A 25,721-nucleotide genomic window follows, 5' to 3' on the forward strand; every position below is an offset into this window, starting at 1 on the left:
ATCAATGACGCTTTAAGCAAACAAGCCAACCCTGATATAATTTTCTAATTATGTTCATCGTCAGGGTAGTAATGTGTTCAGCGTGTAGAATTTAGTGACATCTAGTGGTGAAGTTGCCTATTGCAGCTCAGCACCCCTCACTCTCTCCTTCCAAACACAAAGGAGAACCTGTGGCAGCCTTCAATTATCATAACAACTCAAAAGATGTTGGGTTTGTGCAGTCTGGGTATATTTAAATATAACAGGCGCTTTCTAGGGTAAAGGAAACATACTCACACAATGTAGATGATTAATACACAGTAGTGAAACATCACAATAATTACTTTATATTTATATTATATACTTCTGCCAATAGATCCCTTTCACTGAAATCGTACCCACTGGATCTTTAACAGAGTACAGATGGATATTGTGGTGACAGGGTTATTTTTCTCTGCATATTTTGTCGTCGACACCTCCCAACTTGCCAGACCCAACCTGTTCGAGACCCGCCCATTTGCCAGTAGCCTGTGGCCCATGGAGCGCACGCCATGAGAACAGTTTCTGTCCCTCTGCAGCTGATCGTGTCAACACTGACCCCTCATGGGCAATATGCATTACAGTCACATGAACCCACCGGGATCTTCAAACTTTGCACGTCGTCTGTCAAACCTCTATTATAATACGCTCTCATTTTGTGATGCACAAATCTTTAAACATTTTTTAATAAATTTTTATACATTTTTATTATACAGCGCTATTCACCACATTGCTCTTGCACTTAATCGTTCTAATTACTCGCTCCTTAATTTGCTTTATCTTCACCGATTTTCTACTAAAGGTGTTTTTTTATTCACTAAACACTTGAGTGTATGTGTTTATTCCCACGTGTTCCTACTTGGGAATAAATACGGTTCTGATTCTGATCAACTTGGTTGTGATTGGTCAGTCCTGGAACAGATGCAACATGCCCAATGATGACGGGAGTGAGTGAGATCAGAGAGGGCAAGAGTGACTTCGGGATTTGTTGTCCTGTCCGTACACACTGTCGGCCATTTTTTATCTAGAGAAGACAAGGAGTGCTATGTCCCTTTTCACACTGCCTACTTTTCTCCATCAAGCTGTCACATGAGCAGTTCTCTGTCAACAACTCTAGGGACTGGAAACCAACTCTTTTGTCGTACGCTCTCTCGTTTCTCTGGTGAGTCTCACCAGTGGCTTCTGGTGCCAGCTGGGAGGCTCGCTGCAAATCTTCTTTCAGCTTCACCACACACGCTCTGGAGATGTTCCAAAAATACAAGTCTAGTCTATCTCTAGCCATTCTGGGCCAGATAGATCTGCTCCTCAGTAGATCAGTGGTTCTTTACTTTACAAGGTTTCCCAAGTCCTCGTGCAAGGAGTGGAGCACAGCTTCCCAGAAGGCAAGCTGAGTGAGCTCTTCACCAGGGTGTCGCTTGCTCAATCGATGATGTAATCCATCCTTCATGATCAACTCATCTGATTCTCATTTACATAGAATGCTGACTGTGTGAATACTATGTATGATGAGTGAAAAACAAGATACTCTTCTCTACTCCACACTGATTCCTACGGAGACCGCAGGAAGCCTCGGTCTTGACGCCATTTTCTTTATAAATGTGTGTGTTGGAGAAGACTCTTTAAGTACAGCTTAAATCGATTAAATGCATTCCTTTGTTCATTCATCAAGCTCACATCTGTCTGTGTGTGGGGCTTATGTGGAAAAACGATCTGTGCACTGATGAAGGCCACCACAACACTTTCTCAGTCATAAAGCTTGCACTGTCTCAAAGTGGAAGATCGTAGTTTTAAAATGGACATGCAGGGCATATAAAAACTTCCAAATCAATCTTTATTAGAATCAGAAATCAATATGATAAGGCAGCCTGAGACTCAATTGATCAGTTGGGTCCCTGAGAGTCTGCGATCACTCTGCATGAGTTTTCTTGCTAAAATCCAAAGAAGAGTTTGTATTTGTATGTTGAACATGGTGAAGACCACATGCACAACTCCCCTAAAACAAACCAGTTCAGGTTCTTGTAAAAGCTAAATAAAAGTTGTGCCCATTCAGAAGCGCCCCAGAGTGTGCTGACCTTTGAACTCCAACAGGCCGAGCAAAAAACTACAATATTTTGAGCATCAAACTCATAAAAAGACTACACGATTTCCACTGTTACAAGACTTGTGCAGGTTTTATGTGGTTGGGATGGAACTTGCACTCCTCTTTTCTCACACAGATTTTTTATATGTAACAGCAGCGTGCCCAGTCTTGTCAACTATGCTTTATCAGACCCCTTCAGGCAAGGTGCCTCTTCCCACCAAACAGGGACACATATTCTTTACATGTACGAACATAGAGTGCTGCAGGGACTGGAGGACAACAGAAATCAGGTAAGTCAGTTTGTGTCTCAAAACAGGTTTGATGCTTTTCCTAGTTCTCATCTGGTAACCCCTTCAGATTTATCTTGTGAAATCAGACGTCCTGGGGTTCGAAAAAATTGTAAAAATATAAAGATACAGCCTGATCGATACAGTGTACCTTCATCTATAGAGAGGGTCATAATACAGCATCACTAGTAAATAGATACCAATGTATTTCGGATAGTACATTATATATCATGGTATAACATTCTTTTTTTATATTAAATAGGTATAGTTTTTGTATAAGTTAGTATATCTCCTCTATATTACATATAGAGAATATATAATAATCTAAATCTGAAGTGTTCAGTATATCTTAATATAGGTTACTTGGCATATTAGATATGTTACATACACACATACACACAGGGCCGGTCTTTCCTACAGGCGACATAGGCGGTTGCCTAGGGCGCCACTCAGAGGGGGGCACCAAAAACTGCGCCGAGCAAAAAATAAAAATAAAATAAAATATTTTTTTTTTTTTGCTAGGCAGAGTTTTTTGCGCCCCCTTCTATATGTGGTATGGTAAAATATTGTATTTACCTACTCTGACAGTAATTTAAGTAGTTTCATTTGAGAAATCAGGAAATGACAGCAGCACTCAGGTGGAACGTTTGGCGCGGGACCAGTTTCACCCCGTACTGTCAGGTGCAGTCTGGATGAGGAAGTGAATGCTCCGTGTCGTTACTGCTGCTGCTTCCATCCTGTATTCTACAGGTTAGTAGTGGGTGAGAGTCTCCTACGTTAGCTCATAAAGCCTCGCTTGATCACCACGGGTGTCATTGAGACGTGTTGATGTTATTTTGATTGTCTACTTAGAGTTAGACTGGTGAAACTTAGAAACTCCGCTGGGCAGTGAGGGGAGACCCTCCCTCACTAGGTGGGCGGGACTACATTCGCCTGCATAGGTGTTTATTTTATCTGCACGTCGTCTTGCAGGCGGGTCGCGATAGTTTATTGGTTACTTTACAGTGTGTAGTTCAGCTCCGACACACACAGACTCTGTAATTCATGTATTGTTATTGGGCCTTATATAGACCAGTTATAAGCTAATGTTCAATAGGTCAATATTATAAATGTTTATATTTCGTTACGAGTGATGATGTATATTAAGATGTTTGGAGAAAAGAGACACCATAATAATTGAATGTATGTTTTATGCACTTTAAAATGCAGTTACACTCAAAGAAATGTTTGTACTTGAAATTGTGTTTAATTTGAATAAGCAGTTTCACCCCGTACTGTCAGGTGCAGTCTGGATGAGGAACTGAAGGCTCCGTTTCGTTACTGCTGCTCCATTCCTGCTGTATTCTACAGATATACTTTGTTGCTGTGGTAATAATTTTGGGACCCATAACATGTATCTCCAACCAATATTTTGACATAAAATTTTTGTATCTAACATTAGGGTAAAATGAGGCAAAAATCGAGGTACGAACCTCCTTGGTGTTGTCAGAACATGCTAGCACATTGAGGCTTATGGTTAGAGTGTGTGTGTCCAAGCAACTTCGACGAAGAAAGAAATCATTTTATAATAAGTTTTAGTGGGGGGGGCGCCAGGAGTGAAGCTTGCCTAGAGCGCCAAATGTGCTAGGGCCGGCCCTGCATACACAAACACACACACACACACACACACACACACACACACACACACACACACACACACACACACATGTATATTCATTCAGGTGGCTTCTTGTTCCATTGTTCTCATGTGACCAAATCATCACACCAAAATTCATTAAGATCTGTGAAGGTGCAGCGCCCAGAAAACTCTGCAGTGAGTTTTCATAACCTTTCCATTTGTTGCAGTGAATGCTAAACCTCTCAAAGTATTTTAGGCAAATCATTTCTCATGAATTTTCTCCGGAAGATCAACCTGTCATGCCAAGCTGTATCACATAAGCTGCACCACAGAATATTGAGCAATTGATTTGATGGCCTTTCTTGATCCCTCCTTAGCAGCCTGTTCAGATACGTTACACCCTCCCCCCTCCAGATGGGCGGACTCAGAGCGAGTATAAAGTCACACTGGCTCGTCTGATTTCACCTCTTTCCTGCAGGGATCCAACAGCTTCCTTCTCTGTCAGTAGCCAACAGCTGAAATGGCTCTTAATGGCAAAAACGCGGTGGTGACCGGGGCAGTGATGGGAATAGGAAAAGCAATAACGGAGATTCTTCTGCAAAATGGGGCCAAGGTAAAGTTTTGTCAATTTCTAAAGTGAGTTTCTAATCCAAACTGTTGGATTTCTGCATGATCTGTAATGTAATAGAGACCAAATCCTAAAAACAGAAATGTCTACCCTCAGCCACCATGTGTGTACATTTTTTGTGTTGTTTTAGGCAGAGGTTATACTGTGGCAACAGTTCAGATACATAACAGATGAACTTTTCTGATAAGAGTGAGTGTTGGGTAAAGAGCATGGTTACACAATTGTCTCTGACATGGAAACCTTTGATGGAAAGACGGGGCTTAAAATGTTATCCTTGCATCAATCCTGGTATTTGCATTCCCTTTGCAAACTGTTACCCCCTCCTTTTTGAGAATGAAGCGATTCAATTGAGCCTACATGGAAGACAAAATATGGAAGAAAACAGTCCTCCAGCTGTGGCTCAAACTGCACATGAAAGATTCCTGGCTCTACAGAAGTCACTGACCCAACTTGCTTCAACCAACAGATAGCAAATAACCTGTTGGGTCTGTTTGTGGGACCAGTACCTGTCTCGTGCGTGTCCCAGATGTTTCCTTAATGGCACAACATGCCTATGCACGACAGTAACAAGGTTATTGACTAATGCTTGTGGCATCTGGCTTCATGATTGAAAGGGGGGCTGGCTCTACACTGAACCAGTAACAGCTGGATTGCTGCTTCTCTAACCAGGATGCAACATGGTATCTTAGTCCCTTGTTGAGAAACTAAGATACCACGAACATTTTGATGTCTTTATTTAGAACACAGGGGAGTTTCAAATTCTTTTTCATTTATATCAGTGGGAGTTGCTTTAATATGACCTGTCAATACAACACAGTGCAATTCAACAGCACCATAAACTACAGCCTCCAGAAGGATCATGAAGATGAATCAAAACACATTTTAGCAGAAACTTGCATTTATTTGTTTGTTGTGCCTGGATAAGAAAACAGCAGCTTTAAATAAGTGGAGCTTGGACACTGACTCTCTCTCACCTGCAGGTCGCTCTCCTGGACGTGAATGAAACAGCAGCAAAGGGTTTAATGAAAACCCTCATCAATCAGTATGGAGAAGACAAAGTTTTCTTCATGAACTGCGATGTGGAATCAGAGAAGGAGATCAAAGGTAACACAAGCACACACATGCATGCACGCACGTATGCAGGCACACACACAAACACACGGTTTAGGATTTTAAAGAACTTGTGGTCCTGAAAGCAGCTGGACTCACTGAATGAAATCCATCCCTACAAACACATGAGCTGAATCATCCCACCCACAATTTGTGTTTTGTTTGGGACCAAATATTCCAGTCAACAGATGTTTTTTCTCACGAACGTGGGAAATGTTGTGCCGCGTCTGTAAGAGGTGTTTAATTCCAGTTTGAGAACAACTACAGCGCATGTTAGCTTGAGGATTACAGTTACATGAACAATAGCTATTGAGCAATTTTGTTTTAGTGAATAAGGGCTGCAGCCACCAAAGGCTGTGATTATACCTATTTAATAATAGTTATGTTCTTACTTTAAATACACCCACTGATTATTTTTTCCTTTTGTTTTAGAACAGTGACGACTTAAAGTGGCATTTCGAATGTAATTAATATAATTAATCATAATTAATGATTAGTATATCAACAAACTAGTTTTCAGCTTTACAGCGAATGATGTCACTTACTATGTAAAGAGGCTGTATAAGACGAGGAGCTCCACTTGGTTGTGAAATTGAAAAATAACTTCTCACTGTTTTTCTTTCTGCTCTCAAGCTTGCCTTAAGAAAGCTGCAGAAACCTTCGGAGGGATAGACATCCTCTGCAACAATGCCGGTATCCTCAATGAGGGCTTGTGGGAGAAAATGGTCTCCATAAACCTGGTAAGAGGCAGAAAAAGCAACATACACACTGGTTGTTATTATGGTTTATTTACTTAGGTGTACTGGAATGCACCACTCCCACATGGGAAATGACACCGCAACCTACAATGTTTTTTCAAGTCTCTGTCTACATCTGTACTGCAGCAAACGTTCTAACCTAACGTGTGCTCCCTCTGTTTAGTTTCACAACATCTGGACAGAATAGAAGATTTCCGCTGTTACGGTGGACACCAAAATAAAACGTGTGCTCTGTGTTGCAGATGGGCGTCATCAAGGGGAGTTACCTGGCTCTGGAGCACATGAACAAGTTGACAGGAGGTCGGGGAGGAGTAATCGTCAACACAGCATCTATGGCAGGTAAGGGCCGCGTTTGTAGACATTTCATGTCAGAATTAAACACAATAACAATGCTCTAAATCAGGATTTAAGCTTTTCAGGAATAAGAGAAGACACTATAACACATCTTATGATCTTAAAAAGCATCCCAAATCATCAGTTAATTCATTTTCATAGACATAAGAAAAAATATGGACAGTAATTCTGTGCAGCCTTATAATTCACACAACTGTACATTTTGAACCTTAATATGAACTGATAAGATTCATACCCTACAGGAATTGGCCCCCTTCCGAGCTGTCCGGCCTATACAGCTGTCAAGCACGGAGTGGTCGGCTTCACTCGAGCTATGGCGGTAAGACAGACCTTCTGTTTATTATAATTATTCATTTATTTCAAATAGAGTTTTCCAGGTTCATGTAAAATTTGCTTAAAAACAAATACAATTATAAGAAGAGTCAAAGAAGAGGAAGAAAACTATTCACACTGGCACAGTTCATGCACTTGATAAATATTGGCAAACATTTTAAACTACTAATTAAAGTAGTGACTAGCTGAAGATGAAAGTGAAACATTATCAACAAATGAGAAGATGCTTTTCACAGAAGTTAGTGTATAAGGAAAGCAGCGCTAAAAGTGTAACAAACATTACACGATAGGGAGAGAATATGGTAACGTCACCGTGAGACTGCTGAATGTGAAACTCAATGGTTTAACCCTAACCCTGGTTTGGTATGGTCTTTTGTCCCCAACAGACCATAAATAATTAATAAATGCAGCTTTAAGAACTTTGTATGAATGTGTGAACAACAAAAATAATGTAATAATCTGTTTTCTCTGGTGCTCATATTGCATTTACCTGAACAGGTGAAGTCTAATTGTGTGTGCTTCTGTGTCTAGGCGGCCTCTACCTTATCAGGCTATGGCATACGGTTCAACGTTCTTTGCCCAGCTTTCGTCCAAACCGACCTCTTCTCCAACATCCCCAAAAAACTGGGAATATTCTCCGAGCTCTGCCTTGAAACCCAACAGCTAGTTGAACATTTTGGGGTTCTAGAGTGAGTTTTTGCTTTTGTACTTTTGCTCAAGTTGATACTTAGACTATGCCTTTGAAATTATATCAAACGTTTTTCCTATTAAGCAAGTTACTATGGTGATGGTAAAGCGGCTAATGCTGTCTTTTAAAAGTGGGGTGTACTTTTTGAAGACAAATTTTTTTAAACCAGATTTACAATATTTGTGAACTCCATCATATTCACTTTAAAAAAAAAAAAAATGTTAAAGTCAATGTTCAATATACATATTGAATGTTGAAGCTAAATATCAAATGTCAAACCTAAATGTTGAATCTGAATCTAAATGTTGAATGTAAATCTAACTGTTGAATCTGAATCTAAATGCTGAATGTAAATTGAAACCTTGAGACTTCATATAAATATAATTTCTAAATCTAATTTATAAATTTAATTATAAAAGTTAATATTACATTTGATTCTAAAATCATAGAAATGCTAAATGTATACTTTAATATTATAGGTAAATGTCAAATGACAAACCCAAATGTTGAAACCAAATTAAATTTTTTAAAAAACAATTTGAATTTTAATATTGAATCTAAATCAACATGTTAGATACAAATACGATTTTAAATCTAAAACTTAAATGTTTAATCTGTTAGCTAAGAAAAATCTCCCCAAAAAATGTATTCATAATTTAGATACTCCAAGTAGATTATCATGTTCATGTATGACAACACGAACATGGATATTCACTGATGTCCCTGCACCTTTTTGTTTCAGTGTGTCTGATGTTGCTGAGGCTTTCCTCGAGCTGGTGACAGATGAGACAAAGAATGGCCAGGCTCTGCTGGTCCTCCCAACAGACAAAGACGGGAAAGGAGGAAATTCATACATAACTTTCCCTACATACGTGCAGTAGCTCTTGACAGGGATACACTACTTGGTTCTCAAATGTGCACAATAAAGAAATGAAGCCATTGTAATAAAGAATTCAACCAATAGGGAAGTAAATATATTGTTGATTAATGTTATATATTGTTCAAGTTTAAACTGTGGGCTTTTCCCTCTGTGCCGATAGCAACTGTGAGCAGAGGATAAACGACAACCTGGAAAACATGTTTGTCAATTCATCATCAATACATCTGCTACAGTGTGTAATCCAAAGCTGGAAAGTCAATTTTTGTGACTAGATCTACTTTGGTTAAGCAAGATAATCAACTAAGGTAAATGATTCAGATTACAGTGACAGTACACGTCATGTCTAACTTCCCTTTTTCTCACTAACCCAGTGAATAACCTGTGCTCCTTGTCACTTATTGGGTTAGTGGGACAAGGGAAGTTGAACATAATTGATAAGATGGAAAGAGAGTGGCACCTACAATGAAAGACAATTTTGGACTATCCAAGAGTTCTGTGTTCACTCATTGGCTCCTACTCAATGTAGTACTTAATCTGATCTCACAGACTTTTCATGGACTATATTATTATTACTAGATTATCAACAGAAAGTAGTGAGTCCAAACGTTGCTCCAAAAATGTTTGGGCAACGTTTTTGGAGCAACAGAATATAGGTTTCGGAGTTTGCTGCTGTTGCTTACAAAACAGTTTGCCTATTAACGACAAGGAACATAATGCCTACTGTCAGTACATCAGGGTTTACTGTGTTGGTTCTGGCCGTGAAGAGCAAGCTCTTGATAAACGATCGTGTCGTGGTGAGGGGCCGTTTGAACCTCCTGTAGGAGATGAGCTTTTTGCGCTCCTATTCTAGAGCCGCTTTAGATTATTAGGGAAGGTTGCTTTGCCTGTGGACATTTAATAGAAAAGACCATCTCAACAATGGACCCTTGGATGTTGTCTGTGCATTGACTGACTAGTTGACCACTGAATATGTGATATTCAAATGTAAAAAAAAAAAAAATTAAATTTTAAAATCATAGCGTAACACTATGAGGAATTAGAGAGCTTGTTAATAATGACCTATTAATAAACAATTAATTTCTGAATACATTCAATTTCACCACATTGAATTGTTTGTAAGAACAGATGAATGTCTACTCTGGTGGCAGACTAGTGGACTTAGCTTGAATGATACGTTCAAGGTTCAACCTATTTCTGGCAATGGAAAGTGATATTGCACAATTATGATTTATGCCAACTGGACTCTGCCTCACACTGGGCACCGAACCGTGGGATTATTCTACCTTAATCGTAAACCATTAAATTGTGTGTCTTTGGGCATTCAATAAAAAATAGGAACACAGTAGGGTTATAATGCACATTCTCTTAATTCATAGAGACATTTTAATAACACAATTACAAGGAGCAGGATTCAAAATATTCAGGTCCAAGGTAAGTTCAGATAATAATGAAAATAATAAAATTCTTCAGACAAAATAAAACAGACAGGTGTGCTGGTAATACAATAGGGAACTAGGATTAATAAAAGACATAAGATATGAAGAGGTGTTTTAAGAAGTGATTTAAAAGGTGTCAATGAGTATGTCACACAGGTATGATATTTGACGTTGTCATGACCTACTGGTTTAACTGGGGGAATGTCCTGTATTTCTTGAAACTGGGTGTCACCATGAGGGCCTCTCCATTCTTCGTCGCGTCCTTCACCAGCTCCAGAAAACACTCGGCTACCTCAGACACACTGAAACAAAAGGTACAGAGAATCCCAACAGCTTAATTTGAATCAAGTGAGGCGGATTCTGCAAGGAACAATAAAAAATACTATATAGAGAGATAGTTACTGACTGTTACAAGTTCTGCCCATAGCATTCAAAATCTTCGATAAAAAGACTTACTTTAAGGCCCCTTTTTCTGCAGGTTTTTCAATTATATCAGCCAGATGGGAGAATTGTCCTAATCTGTCTAACATGTGAGTGAAGAGATCGGTTTGGACCAAGCCTGGGCAAAGGGCGTTGAAACGTATGCCGTAGCCAGAGGCAGTAGAAGCAGCCTGGTAACAACACACATACACACAGTTCTTGATCAGCTGCTCAGGGGCACAGGGTAAAATACAAGCAACAAAGTTAAATTAAAGTAAAGATAATGTATTTTTCGTTATCAGAAGAAGTCCTTCTTTACCGCCATGGCTTGAGTGAAGCCTACCACTCCGTACTTGGTGGCCGTGTAGACAGGACAGCACGGGAATGGACCAAGACCTGTAAGTTATCGGTTATATCAGTCATCAGCAGAGAGGATACTTTCCCAGAAACTTTCAAAAACCTGACAATACTAGGGATGAACAAAATCATTTTCTGCTCCCCAATTTTCCTTTTAATCACTGGAATATCGTTTAGCAGTGGTGAACCAGCACCAAACAGCTTTGTTCATTATGTGTGATCAAAGGTCAAGGTGGCCTCTAAAAGCTTCTTTTTTTGCTTTGTCAGCATATCTCCGAAAATAGGAATTATTTCATATTGAGCACAAATATTAATTTGGACTCAAAAAAGAACTGATTATATTTTGGTGCCTGGAGGTCAAAGGTCAAGGTCACAGGGACCTAATGAATCACAAATGTTGGCGTCTTGAATCCAACATCTCCAGAACATGTTGAGGACATTTCTTCAACTCAGGCACTGATTCACACGGAGTCAAAGATGAACTGTTTATGCTTTAGCGGTTGAACATCAAAGGTCACAGCGATCTACACATTACATTTATAACTCATATAAACATTTACTGCAGCTCAAGGAGAAACTTATGAGACTGAGGGTGGTCAGAGTTCAACAACGTTATTTGCCTCTTGAGAGTGAAATCAAGAGAGAATCAATTTAATTTTGGCCTAAATGTTTCCTTAGACTTATAGATGAACTGATTTGATTTTGGTGGTCAAAGGTCAAAAGTCACTGTGACCTAATATGAGTCTGAACAGAACAACTTAGCATGTAGACTGAAACTGCACTGGATGGTGGAGGCATACAACCACAGCGTGGTAATTGTAGTTTCTTTACTTTTCTGTCACTAGACTTGAGAGCATAGAAATAGAAGTAAGAACCTAACCCAATGCGCCTTGGGCCATACCTGCCATGGATGCAATGTTGACGATGACTCCTCCATGACCTCCATTCAACTTGTTCATGAGCTCCAAAGCCAGGTAGGTTACCTTGATAACACCGACCTACACCAAGTGACAGTATTACACAGCAGAAATTAGGAGTTTTGCCAGATTGAAGTTTTTATAAATAATAATCTGAAGGATGACATCAGATTACAAATTCTTACAAGGTTAATGGAAACACTTTTCTCCCATGCGCCCTCATCCAAGATGCCAGCGTTGTTGCACAGGATGTCCAGTCCTCCAAAGGTTTGCACAGTTTTCTGAAATGCAGCTTGACAGCAGTAAAGTCAAGTTGATGGTTAAACCGCACTATCTCCACGAGGAAGTCAGTCATTTTACCATCCATTTAAATCATCTTATAATGTTTTACTAGATCTTGTTTTTACTCTTTTCTCATCTGTAAAATGTTCTTCTGTATCGTTGCTCTGATGCTGTTTGATCTTCAAATTGCCATTAATAGTTTCTTATTGTTTGCTTTTTTCCTCTTGTTTCCCTTAATTTTTTAATTTTTAACACGTAGAACACCTTGTAACTGTGTTTTGAAAGGTGCTACATAAGTTGATCATTATTGTTGTTATTGATGTGTCCTATCTTTGTTTTCGCTGCTGTCCTTCTCAGGTGTCCGACGTCTCAATCTCATTTAGTTAACTGATAAATCATTACTGTCTGCTTGTGTTACCTTTGAGCTGCTCCTCTGACTCAACGTTACAGTTCAGGAACAGGGTTCTGTCTCGTCCGTGCTGTTTGTCGAGGGATTCCTTTAAACTCGTCCCTGCATCGTCGTTGACATCCAGGAGGACTACCTGTGCAGACGGAGCTCAGTCAGGGAACATGATTTTCATGGCTGCGTTTTCCGACTGTTTGCATGGATCGGCTGAAATACACAGTGTTTAGGCTGGCTGGACGAAATGCAGACACAGGTCTTACCTTAGCACCGTTTTGTAAAAGTATCTCCGTTATCGCTTTCCCTATTCCCAGTGCTGCTCCAGTTACTACCGCGATTTTACCATTCACAGCCATTTCACCTGTTCAGAAAAGAGAGAAGGAGGAGGTCGGCTGTAGGAATCCTGGGAAATTTATATGAGTAATAAACCCAGAGGTGTGCTTTTGTATTGACAGAGGTGAACACAACACGCATGTCAAAACCCGCTGACAAGGAGGGTACAATAATTGCAGATACGTAACTGTCCTGAGTTAAACATCAACATCATTCCATGTTTAAAAATTGGCAGGTTCAGGGCAACAGCTGCACTGATTTACTTAAATATTGAAAAATAAAAGTGGTTAAGTAAAATGTTCCCTGCCACTGTTTTCAGGGTTCATACACATTTTGACCAATGGATATCCATGACTGTTCAATGACTTTTCATAACTATAAACCAAATTTCATTTCAGCCCGAAAAAAATTGTATACACGAAAAAGTAGCATCTAACAATGAGAATTCCAAGGCATACAGTACACCTTAAATGACACACACCCAAGTATGCCTGCTTATATTTTGAGTGTATTTCTTTAAAAGCATATGAGTTATTTAAAACACCGCGTAAATGAATGACATGAAAATATGACTATAACAAATTTCCATGACTTTTCCAAAAGTTTTGGGATTTTATTTTTTCCATGACTTTTCCAGGCCTGGGAAAACTAATTTTTTATTTCCATGACTTTTCCTGGTTTTTCACCAGGAACCCTGTGTTTCATTATTCTATCTGTCACTGTGGTACATGTCTATGTATGTACTCCACATACTGGTGAGTAGTTTATCACAGTTTGGCAAAAGGACTTCCGCATTCTTGGGTTCTAACCTGTGGGCGTGTCGCACACAGGAAGTCCTCGGAACGGCTGCACATGCTCAGTGGTCCGCCGCTGGCTTGCGTGTAGATGTTATGGCCGTCGCGATGCAGACGGGGGACGCTCCTCACTTCCCTGCGGGTCTGGCGGAGGGTATGGCCTGTTTCTAACCTCTTTCTCCATGCTGCGCCACGCGGTGTCGGCGAGCCGGTCCGAGCCGGGACGCGTCTGCCGTAAAAAATGCCAGTGTTGTTTCTAATTACCCGGCAAGCTAACTGTAGCCGGCAGCGCGGCGTGTGCGCGCGCAGCGGGTTTGTTCATCTATGCGAAGCTAACCGTAGCCGCTTTTGCTCCAAGGTCGAGGAGAGCACGTCTGCATCTCATCCAGTGTCCCAGTGACTGTGTTCGATCCCAGTGACCGTGGACCAGTGGAGACTGGGGGAGGCATGTGTGGGTTTGCTGCAGCAGACATGCCACTCTTTAGTTCAGACGGAGGTCGCACCAGAATCCCGTTTCATCTCGTGTAGCTAGTGTTTGTTATTTACGTCACTTATGAAGTTTTCGATGTCAACCCATGAGCTCAGCTGCGTAGTATGCCTTAGATGTCATCAGCCTTGTTTGAGTGGATCCTCCGTTTCTAAGTCACATGTATGTTGCTACTTCATCAAATGGGATGGGGACAATGATGCCAACACGAAGTGCACAACAAAACATCATGCGATCTCAGAAGTTCATAAAGGGTCTGTGGCTTTAGACAGATCAGATATCAACTCTCCATGATGGTTTCCTTCCCTGATTTAAGGCTGCATCACCTCACACACACACACACAATTCTCCACTACTCCCATTGAATCAAAACAAATGGCTGTGGAAAGAGCTGAACTCTTTAATTTGAATCCTACAAAGATCATCTACTATGGCCTGGATCATTGGTGCTTCTTAGAGGTGGTGGAAATTACACAGGCTGTAGTATATCCTGTTCACTAGTATATCCATATTGGATGAACAAAGAAATTCACTGGTGACACATGTGCTGTTCTCCGTCATGGCAAGAACATTCACATAATCACCTACTCATTAGCAATTTCTCTACAAAGTCAAAGCACAACAATCACGCAATCAATAAAAAGTGACAGTATATTCTAGAACTGTTTGAGGAGGCATCCTCGATCAGGGAAATTACCCAACTCATTCGTTCTTACCTGCTATGAATCGGAATCTACATTCAATTTAGCATCTATGCAAACAGCTGAGACCCAGTCAGGATTAGGAACCCATCAAACCATTTGTAAGTGTAGATTAAAAGCTGTTGAAGGACCATTGAATTGGTTTCCTCAGTTAGATGTTCTTCGGGGAAAAGCCCCGATATTTTTGTCCATTCCCTTTTGCATTTCTTGTATTATTCAAAATAACGTAAGAGATCCAAAGCAAGCTGCCATCTTTGAATAAATCTCCACCACATTTGTTTAAAACCATGGTGGATGTTGCCTGTACATGACAGTACTGATACAAACCAACTCGGCAAGCTAAAGACGTCATATGTCCTACAAAGTACTGAGTGATGGAAATGTATTCTCCCATCTTGATGATTGTCTTCATCATATCTGTATTCTATCTCTACACATGTAATAATTGTCAAATGTCTGAGTCGATGCAGACATTCTTGTTTAAACTGTTGCCATCGAGTGTTTTCCCAGAAGATGTAACCTGATTTGAAATCTCCTCTTCCTCCACCTGCAGTGAATAAGATGATAATCGAGCACGGGGACCTGTTTTCTGACTCCCAGTGCAAAGTCTGCAGCGCTGTCCTCAATTCCCAGTCTCAGAAGTTGACTCATTATCAGGTCAGTGAGCCCATAGTCTGTGGCTGCTCTCTCTACATTAGTCTTAAATGTCATTGTAAATGTTTGACTACTAATGAACTTTATGGAAAACATTGACTAGAAACTCTCCAGCGTTATCGTTTTATACATTTTTACTATACTTATCCAGCTAATGATTGATAATATTGTAACATTTAGCAAGAAAGAAGGGATAGACAAGTGCTTTAAATTAAAATGTGACTCATGCTGTGGATTGTGGTGCTGATTAGTGTCTGATCACTTTGTGACAAACGTTTGTGCGTCTCCTTTCAGAGCAAGAAACATGCCAACAGAGTGCGACGTTATCTTTCCACCACAAACGGAGAGGAGCAAGTGAATAAAAAGTTAAAGACGTCATCTGAAAGTGTGAGTAAGGACTTTTTCAAGCCAAATCCAATCAGCAAAAAACTCGGTTAATGAAAACATATAGGCACACATGGGTAAATCATCAATTTGATGAGTGTGTGCTTTGTGACTTTGCTGAACTGGCTTTCCTTTGGTTTTTCTTGTTAAAGTTTTTTCAGTACAGCTAAACTTTATCCAATGTAAACTGACAATTTTGACTTTTTTGTGCCCATAAATGATTAATGTGCTTTGTGACTTTGCTGAACTGGCTTTCCTTTGGTTTTTCTTGTTAAAGTTTTTTCAGTACAGCTAAACTTTATCCAATGTAAACTGACAATTTTGACTTTTTTGTGCCCATAAATGATTAATGTTCCTGCGTGTGACTTTTTCAGGAGGCCTGTAACAATGGAGATCGCTATAAGGTGTGTCATATATGTAACATGACATTCTCTGCTCCTGTGGTGGCCGAGTCTCACTACAACGGCAAAACTCACGCTAAGAACCTGAGGCTGAAGGCGGTCGGTCCCCACCCCCCAGGTATGTGGGATGGTATTCAGAAGCCCTTTACCCTCCATTCTCTTTATCTGTTTTGAACCTTGCTTTTACACTGAAAATAGAGAATAGTCAACTTCAAAACTTAATTTATTTGTGGGCTCCAGATTGATTCTTTTTTTTTTTAAGTCGGCAAACAAAGTAATCCTATTTCAGCACGAGTTTATCATTTACATGTTGTCACATTTTTTTTGTATCTAACTTGATGTTTGTGAAGTACGACATAATTTTACTAAAACCACTTTTTTTAGAATTGTTTTTGTTTTATCGCCAATTCAGCAGTCGCCTTCCAAACTGCACCAACGGTTCAGCCCAAGAAGAAACCTGCAGAAGATGTGATCGCTGTGGCTGCGACGAGCGGCGGCGGCGGCAACAACAACAACAATGACAACAACAACGACAGCAACCCAGACCGCTTTTGCTCCATCTGCCAAGCCTCCTTCAACAACCCACTCATGGCCCAGCAGCACTACGTGGGCAAGAAGCATCGAAAGCAGATGACCAAGCTCAAACTGATGGAGACGTACGGTCCCTCCACGGCACCAGGTCAGAGCGCAGAGTCAGGGATTCATCAGGCTGCATTTGGAGAACTGCCATTTTAATCGCTCCACTTACAGAAGTCATCTCTCCTTTGAAGATAAATAATGAATTATGTAATAATTCTCAATTCTTCTATATTATGTGGTGAGATTTAGCTGAGGGAGTTTATGAAGATTTACTTTTCTCTTCTGTCTACAGGTTCCACACTAAAGGGCTACCCATGTGCCGTCTGCAAGATTGAACTAAACTCGGTGGAGCAGTACCAGTCTCATATCAGTGGTTCAAAACATAAGAACCAGTACGTATGACACTTCATTTTTTCCTTTTAAAGAGAAGAAATTCCAGTAAATTACAAAGAATTGCTTTACTGCTTCACATTCAGTTCTTTATTTCTGTACTACATATGTGTTAATTTGATCTAGTGAGGTACTCCACATACAACTGGATTTTTTCTGACAAGTGAAATGTGATGGAGAGTGTAGTTTAGAAATCTGCTTCACACTGGAGCATCCTGTTGGTGACTATTATGTGCGGTCACAGGCTTCATTTAAAATGTTTAATTTCGTACCAATAAAATAACGATGTCTTAAATGTTTTTTTTTCTAAGAATAAAGAAGTCAGGCCAGAGCACTGCAGAAACACTACCAGCAGAAGAAGAATCGCACGGAGGGAACAACCAGGTCGCCAGCGGAGACGGAGACCAATACAAGGCCGAAGATGACCAGTTTGCCCCCGTGGACGACCAGCTTGCAGCTGGAAATGACCAGTATGCCCCTGGAAATGACCAGTACGTTGCTGGAGATGACCATTACGCTTACGGGGATGACCAGAACACGGGTGAAGTAAACAAGTACACCCCTGAGGACACGCTGTACTCAGAGGAATGCCAGTTCTCCTAAGGCTGGACTGGGTCATGGCGGCTGAGGTTTCAGTCAGGACTTGGAATGACACACAGCAACCAGCCCCTTTAACACATTAACCAACCCTCACCATCCACCGACCTCCAGCTCCAGTCTATTCCCAGTAGGTGGGTTATGGGAGAGTCATCTAAAGCGTGGGTTTGATTCGTGGAATTACCCTGTGGTTTAAAGCCTTTTTGCGTTCTCAGCTGGAACGGCTGAATATTTCTATTGTTAGTTAGTTTTCTCATATTGAAAAAAGTTGGTGTTGCAGTGATGGTAAGAGGTTACACCCTTCACCATGTGATAATGGGCTTAGATGTAGATCCACCTACGGTCACAATGAAGAATGTTTCTGAGGGTTCATCTGAGCCTCTCTTTGAAAATAATATACTGACTGAAACACACTCTGCATATGTACCCTATGGCTGAGTTTCATCAGAAATATGTCAATACTGATGCTGTTTTTATGTTAAGTACTTCAGTGCTGCTGTCAGACACATTTCAGGTGAGGTTTAAAACTCAGCCATGGTGTGCATATACACAGTGCCTATCAAAAGTATTCCCCCCGACCCCCCCTGGATGTTTCATCCTTTTGTTGCTTTTATACATGAAATCATGGTCAATATAATTCCTTCCTTCATGGCAACTTGAAAACAGATTTATACAAACTGTCAGTTAAAACTGTATAGTGTCAAATAAGTGGTGGCATAAATACCCCCCCCCCCCCCCGCCCCCCTCCTGGACACCCAACTCTGAAGGAGTTCAAAGCTTCAGTGGCTCAGATGGGAGAGGCCGTACATACAGCAACTGTCGCCCGGGTTCTTCACCAGTGGAAGCTGTATGGGAGAGTGGCTAAGAGAACGCCACCGTTGAAAAAAGCTCACAGGAAATCCGGCTTGGAATTCACCCAAAGCCATGGTCAATTGGAAGAAGGTTCTTTGGTCTGATGAGACAAAAATGGACCTTTGTGGCCATCAGAGTGGACTTCTCAGCAGCAGGCCCTGGAGGGCTTGTAAAGTACGAGGGGAACATGAAGGCAGAAAGATAAATCCTGGAGGATAATGTGACTCACTCTGCAAGAGAACTACGACTTGGGAGAAGATTTATTTTCCAGCAAGACAATGGTCCCAAGTTTACAGCAGAGGCTACACAGAAACGGTTCAAAGACAACAAGGTGAATGTTATGGAGTGGCCAAGTCAAAGCCCAGATCTCAACCCAATCAAGAATTTGTGGCTGGACTTGAAAACAGCTGTTCACGCCCGATCCCCGAGCAACCTGACTTATGCAGGAAAGAATGGAGAAAATTTTACTGGCCAGTTGTGCCAGCCTGATTGTCTAAAAAGCCAAATTATATTGACCATGATTTCATGTATAAAAGCAACAAAAGTGTTAAACAGCCAAGGGGGCTGAATACTCTTATAGGCAGTGTGTGTATATATATACTATACATATTATATATACATATGTATATTATATATAGATATAATATACATATGTATGACACTAGGAAGGCTAACTGCATTTATTGAACTTGACTTAAAGTTTGGCTTGATGCATTAGTCACATACATCGATGTAATTTAATTGTTCAGTGTTTACTAACATCTAATCAGCACTAACATATTACATTTCAAGGTTAGTACAGTTGGTTTACATCTCCAGTGAATGGATTTGAACTATCACCTCAGTTTCACTATTTCTGGCACTGAAGATGGACGTGAAGTCAAAAGCCAGATCAGTCACTGTAGCAGGTGTGATAATGTCATTGCTGCCTACACATGGAAAAACTTTCTACGGCTTTCTGTCAAGATATGTGTTACCAATCCTTCTTCTAAAGGCCAAGAAAAGTTTCTGTTTTTATAGATTTTTCTTATTGCATTTTTTTTATTGTTTGTTGTAAATCACTTAGTCACACATGGTTGTTTAATTAGGTATCTATAATGTGTCAATCTAGACGAGGCTGATTCTTCTCTGGAGGTCCAGAACTCCCCTCAGTTTAACCGTTTTTATTATTTGTTGCTTCTTATTGTTGTTTTTTAATTCTGTGGGTAAAAAGTTGGTTATTTTTCTGCTCACCAGAATTAATTGTGAGAAATCTTTATTTCATCTACTTAAAGATTCAGATGTCAGTGGAACGGTTTCAGGCCGGATCCCACTAAGCTGCTAGAACCTAAATTTCATCCTCTACGGCATCAAAAAGCAGCAAATGATTGTCAAAAGTGAAAAACTATTTTCAGAGGTTAATGTAATTTTTTTTAAACATATTGAATTTTCAGGCATCTGGACAGTTTAAGTTAGAAAGTGGAGAGTAAAGGGATATTTTTGAAGAATTTTAACAGAAGCCTCCCATTTCAAACACAGTGGACATATAATAGTTCTGGGTTCATGCTAATATCAGCTGTTTTACACTGTTTGAGTTAGATTCTTGGTTTTCTGAAGTGTATAAGATTTTTAAACACTTACCCCCCCCCCCCCCCCCCAAGTGATGTCAACATAACAAGAGCTGCTTTCTGTTTCAAATCGGTTTGTCCTCATGAAATGACGATTGTTTTCGTATTGAATGTTTTGAGCGCTCATGTGTAAGGATTAAATTTATATCAAGAGGGCTCATACTGTATAGCACATTGTGTACAAAAGACAAATGGTCATTTTATTGTCGTCCTCATTCTTTGTGTTTTGTGATATAAGATTTACTTTCGGTATGTTACGTTCACTTAAAGAAAAAGTGCCGTGAAGATGTTAATCGAGTAAAGAAATGTTTTGCCAGAGTTTTGTTTTTTTCTTCAACACAAGATAGTGAACACTAGATTGCTGTTGAAACATGTTTTTCAGTGTGAACAGACGGGCTTATTGTAGTATTATTGCTGATACACAGATGATGGCTGCCATTAAGTAGATCAATTGATAAGCAAAAAGGAAGAAGTGCACAGAAATACCAACAATGGATAGATAGTTCAGAAAGTGACAGCTTTCTACTTAGCAGAGGCAAGATTGTTTTCAAACTCTTCCGTCTGTATATACAGGGTTTCTGTATAGTCTTAAAATGTCTTCAATATCAATGAATCGGTAAAGTGCAGGCAGTGATCCTAGGTCCCAGACTCAACAGCTCTCTTGCAGAAGGATTCATCAAACATACATTTATCCCCAAAAGTAAATCTGATGTCAAGGAGCTCCATCTTTAGTTTGTCTTATATTTCAGCTGCTTGTCTCAGCAATGATGTGTTTTCTAAGCTCATCAGTGAAAACTCAGGGAATCACTTTTGTGTTTCCAAGCTGAAGATCTCCATTCTCACAGTCAGGTATCTGTTGTAGTAAAGTTCTCCACCAACTGTGTCAGTAGCAGTGTTGCTGCCTGGGGGTCATGTGTCTGTGCCTTTGAGAATGTCACCTGGATGTTTGCACTGCACCGATTCTAACATATCTGGCTTTTGATGACAATAGTTTGCTTCCAACTTTTGTAGTTAGAGTTTGGGCAAGACCCTGACCTCATTCAACATGTCAACACCTCCAAAAGAAATTAAAAAGTCAAATACCTGCAGTCAGGTTCCAAGACATTGTTGAAACCTCCCAGAATTCTTCCTAGAGACTGTTGCAGCATCTGTGTTTCTCTAGATGTTCACTGATCACATGAGGCTGACACGATGTCCGTCTCCAATTATTTGCTGAGAAATGAATTCATTAAAACAAGAGAAGGAAACTGACATACTTGTCCAAGATGTGACCACAAAAGGAAACTTCGATCCTTGAACAACTCATGTGGGCTGATAATCATTTCGTCCACATGGTGGAGCACTTACTCTTTCCCAGGTGCTGGATCAGCTCAGAGGTTTCTGGTCCAAGCTCATTATAAAGACTCTGCACACACAACTCATTCATCAGTTTTCTTTTTACATGACTTAATCTCTTTCTCCAGAATGACATTACAGTAAATCCACCGTACGATTGAGTTAAATTTTTATAGAGACACGAGAAAAAAGTTGAAGTAGAGGAAAAATGGATGAAGACAGTGATGGAGAGACGTTACACTAAAAAAGTACTGATCTTTAGGAAAAAAAAAACGTTTCCCCAACACAACTGTTCATGGCAGTGATGGTTCATCTCGGCCTGATGTTTATCAATGGACGTATTGCATAATGTCCTGCTTATACGAAACCGTAAAAGACTTTGGTTCCCAAATGTTTAATATTGCTTTTGAACATATTTGTAGATCTTAAATCTTAAACGTTTCTATAACATGAGTTATTCATAATTAGATAAGCAACACGGTAACATCAGGAAAAAACGAATTCAGACCTTACTTAATTTTTATAAAGAAAATAAAGGAAACCAATTAAAACAGAAGATGCACAACAAAACCAAAAATAGAAGTCCTGATTGTGAAATAATTCAAACTATTTAGATTATTTTTATTTCCCCTGTGGTGACCCATTGCCGAGGCTGACTGTGTCTTCAGGACAAGTAAAGCCTTTGTATAAATGAAGATATACGTTACAGACATGGGTTCTTCATGTGAAACACACTGAGGCCTTTGAGCTGCGTTCAGTGTTTATTCTTAAGTCTTTGCTCGAGAGCGACTCGTGGGTGTTTATCCACAGCTCCATTAATACAAAGGTGACTACATATAAAACACATGTGGACTGTTTTATCGTCGCCACAGTTTGGACTCAGTCGCGCTGAATTTCCTGGCTGAGGGTTTTGCTGCCGCTGAGCCCCCGACAGCCTTAAATCTTCCAGGTTACATCCCAGAACTGATGCCCTGGGTCACATTTTGAAAAGAGGAACAATGAATACTTTATCGTGTTTGTGTAACTTACAGAAGGTAGTTTGTCACACACAAAGACAGCTTGTTCCTTCTTTATTTTCCTCCTGGTCCCAAAGTGGACGTCAGGGAGCCCAGTTCGGCTTCAACAAAAGCTCCTTGACTTTGAAGGGAAAGGGATTTCCAGACATGGAATTTTTCTCTTAAATGTTTTAGTAACAGTTTTAGATGTGATTTCAGATCAAATATTCTTTTAAGGTGCAAAATATAAAAACATAAGATGAATTGTTAAAATTGTTAGAGGATTGGTTGTTGCAGAGGTGTAAAGATAAAACTTAACTATGTTAAAGGTTAAAGTAGAATAACATGGAATAGAAATATTTTATTAACATTTAATTCAAAGTTCAGGTCATTTTAACTAAGCATAAAACTTTGACAATTTGATAATTTAACAGTTCAAATCCATGATGAAAAATTTTGGAAGTTGGTTTTGTATGTTGGTTTATTTATAACAAGGACATTAAATAATAATGCACATCACATAGACTGAATATAAAGATCATAGACTGTATAAGAAGATGGACGACATGACAGCTCCCAAAAGTGAAGCCAAAGCCTCTCCACCACCCCCTGGTGGATGTCTACATTGTAGGTCATAAACAATGCCTCCTTCATATAAGTGGATGCATCATGGACCAAACTGTAAGTGTAAGTTAAATACTTTTTTCCCAAAGATAGTTTCTGTCATTTTTGGTAGAACTTATCACACTGACGTAGCCTATGTCCAAGAGACTCTGTATAATAAAGTTCAGTAAGTTCAAATTCGTATATATTTATTTATTTAAAAAAAATACACAAATTTTAACCTCTAACCTCTAATTTCTTAATTTCTATGTTCGGTATCAGATTTCATGTTTATTACAAATATATAATTCAACTAATTTATATGATGGCACCATAGCATCATGATGAAAAGCTGAGCTAAAGCAACAACAAAAAAAGTGTGTTTACATCCAAAAGACACAAAATATAAGACTAACATTCAAAAACAATACGTTCATATAAGTGTAACGAGTAAATCGATCCTTCCCCGACACTATCCACAATCAACCACCCCCCCACTCACACAAACCTCACATTAATTCCACGTCATGTATTCTCTATCACAGATCCCCTTCCTTCCCAACCCTGCAAATAGGTTAAATAGATGCTTTTAAAACTTATAAGACCTCACAAATATAATTCCATATCTCATTGACTTGTTTGGAATCAGACTAAATATAAAACCAGGAGTACAAAGAAAATATGAATCATCGACGATGGACAGTACTTTGAAAAAAACAACAACTTTGAAATGCTCCAGTTGCTTTATTTGTTAATGCAAATAATAAACAGGACTCTCGCTTAGGAAATCTTTTGCAGCTGTATTTCTTTTATCAGCACTCTGCATCATGCTCATAAAAGCGTCCACAGTTCATGAGTGCAGCTGTGTGTGTCTGTGTGTGAGTGTGTGTGTGTGTGTGTGTGTGTGTGTGTGTGTGTGTGTGTGTGTGTGTGTGTGTGTGTGTGTGTGTGTGTGTGTATCCAGTGTGTGCAGCACACAGGGTGATATCGGGATAGTCTGTAAGAGCGGCCCAACACAATTTGTCTTGGTCCTCTGCAAGTTGAATGGGCTTAAGCGTTATTGTGATTCAATTAAAAAGATAAGTGTCAGTGTTAAAATGCTCCCAGTGTGAGCAGCAGTGTCATCGTACAGTAGCTACTAACAAGTGGGTCTGAATATATTGTCAGTTGGATTTGCCTACTAGTCTTGAAAACAGGTTTTGGTTGCCAGAGCGTGTTTGTGAGTAACTGCCGTGAAACACACAGATCTCCATATTTCTCATTGTCTGCACGTGAACCTCGCTGGGCTGTGATGGGACGTGTTGTAAATACAGAGGGTGTATTGTATCCAGATGTTTTTTTCCTCCTCTTTCCTCGGAGGAAAACAGATGCAGTGGATCATTGATTATTTCCGTAAATGCAGCGGTTTTGCTTTAAATGAAGCGTGTGTTGTATTGTCAGTCTGAAACCACGTCCACTTCAGGTGTGAGAATAAACTCGGAATCTCTCAACTTTTACAGACGTCACACAAATTCATCTTCATGCGTTCAACTCATAGACTGTTTAAACAGATGGATGATATGATGGCTCCACTGAAATGTCTGGATCGCCCCCTGGTGTCTGGCTGCAGTAAAGGTCCCAGCCTCCTCTATGTTAGCGGATGGGAATTTTTCAAAATGTATTTCTTTTTAGATGGTTCTTATCACTTGGATTTTTGTTCAGGTTAGTTTGTTGTTTATTTGATCCCACAACAAAGGGGGTGAAATATCATAATTGACTGACGATACTGGCTCGTGATTGGTCAAATGTGTGTGTATCGGCGGGACTTGAGATATCACGGCTCCTTCCCCCTGTACAGTATTCTATGCAGACTCTTGTTCCCGGCCACAAGATGACAGCTTTTGTATCTTGGATGTTACAACTTCAACAGCTGGAAGAAGTGAAGATGTGTCGTCCATCTTTATAAACAGTCTATGGTCTAACATAGTGTTACACCATGAATCCTTTTGAAGGGCGACTGTTCAACCAGGCAGGATTAACAACCCACTGTCACTGTTCTATTATATAAATTATTCACACAATGATATTACATTCAAATTGAATGCAAAGACACAGTTGGTGCGAACGCAGCATAAACCTTCGACCATGGCATGTGGGCTACAGGGACCAGGTTTTGAACCACCGACCCTCTGATTAGTGGACGTCCCATCTCCTGAGCCACAGTCTCAGAGTAGAAACCTATAGGTGGTCAATCAAATATATGTTCAGCTTTTAGTAGACAGTACAGTGGTCAGTCAAGCCAACACATACAGTTCAGGTCAATTGTAGGAATTCTTTTGGTGTCGGTATTGGATCACGAGGAGGAAGCACAGAACAGTCCATAGCTTTTCTTTACTCTGGTGTCTCGTTCCACTTCCTGTACTTTGACTGCAGCCCATGTGTTCAGAGGATCAAAAGGATC

At 40.0% G+C, this 25,721-nt stretch overlaps 3 protein-coding genes across 3 annotated transcripts; 2 read left to right on the forward strand and 1 right to left on the reverse strand.

Annotated features, from left to right (window-relative positions):
* Nucleotides 1-3,037: 3,037 nt before the first annotated feature.
* LOC133969857 (15-hydroxyprostaglandin dehydrogenase [NAD(+)]-like) lies at nt 3,038-8,837 on the forward strand. Its single transcript, XM_062406563.1, has 8 exons — nt 3,038-3,135; nt 4,482-4,616; nt 5,612-5,735; nt 6,375-6,481; nt 6,742-6,838; nt 7,096-7,172; nt 7,718-7,875; nt 8,617-8,837. Exons 2-8 carry the CDS (start codon nt 4,524-4,526, stop codon nt 8,753-8,755), a joined length of 795 nt encoding a protein of 264 aa, XP_062262547.1. The 5' UTR covers nt 3,038-3,135; nt 4,482-4,523; the 3' UTR covers nt 8,756-8,837.
* A 1,265-nt stretch (nt 8,838-10,102) lies between these two features.
* LOC133969858 (15-hydroxyprostaglandin dehydrogenase [NAD(+)]-like) lies at nt 10,103-12,969 on the reverse strand. The gene is made up of 7 exons (XM_062406564.1): nt 12,833-12,969; nt 12,585-12,708; nt 12,070-12,176; nt 11,869-11,965; nt 10,930-11,006; nt 10,647-10,801; nt 10,103-10,492 (listed from the first exon to the last, which is right to left on the reverse strand). The coding sequence occupies exons 1-7, from the start codon at nt 12,923-12,925 to the stop codon at nt 10,372-10,374; spliced, it is 774 nt and encodes a 257-aa protein (XP_062262548.1). The 5' UTR covers nt 12,926-12,969; the 3' UTR covers nt 10,103-10,371.
* A 784-nt stretch (nt 12,970-13,753) lies between these two features.
* znf346 (zinc finger protein 346) lies at nt 13,754-20,666 on the forward strand. The gene is made up of 7 exons (XM_062406926.1): nt 13,754-13,850; nt 15,438-15,541; nt 15,833-15,925; nt 16,297-16,441; nt 16,736-17,002; nt 17,195-17,294; nt 17,604-20,666. The coding sequence occupies exons 1-7, from the start codon at nt 13,793-13,795 to the stop codon at nt 17,893-17,895; spliced, it is 1,059 nt and encodes a 352-aa protein (XP_062262910.1). The 5' UTR covers nt 13,754-13,792; the 3' UTR covers nt 17,896-20,666.
* The last annotated feature ends 5,055 nt before the right edge of the window (nt 20,667-25,721 follow it).

Source organism: Platichthys flesus, chromosome 15 (assembly GCF_949316205.1).
Source record: "Platichthys flesus chromosome 15, fPlaFle2.1, whole genome shotgun sequence".
Taxonomy (NCBI): Eukaryota; Metazoa; Chordata; class Actinopteri; order Pleuronectiformes; family Pleuronectidae; genus Platichthys; species Platichthys flesus.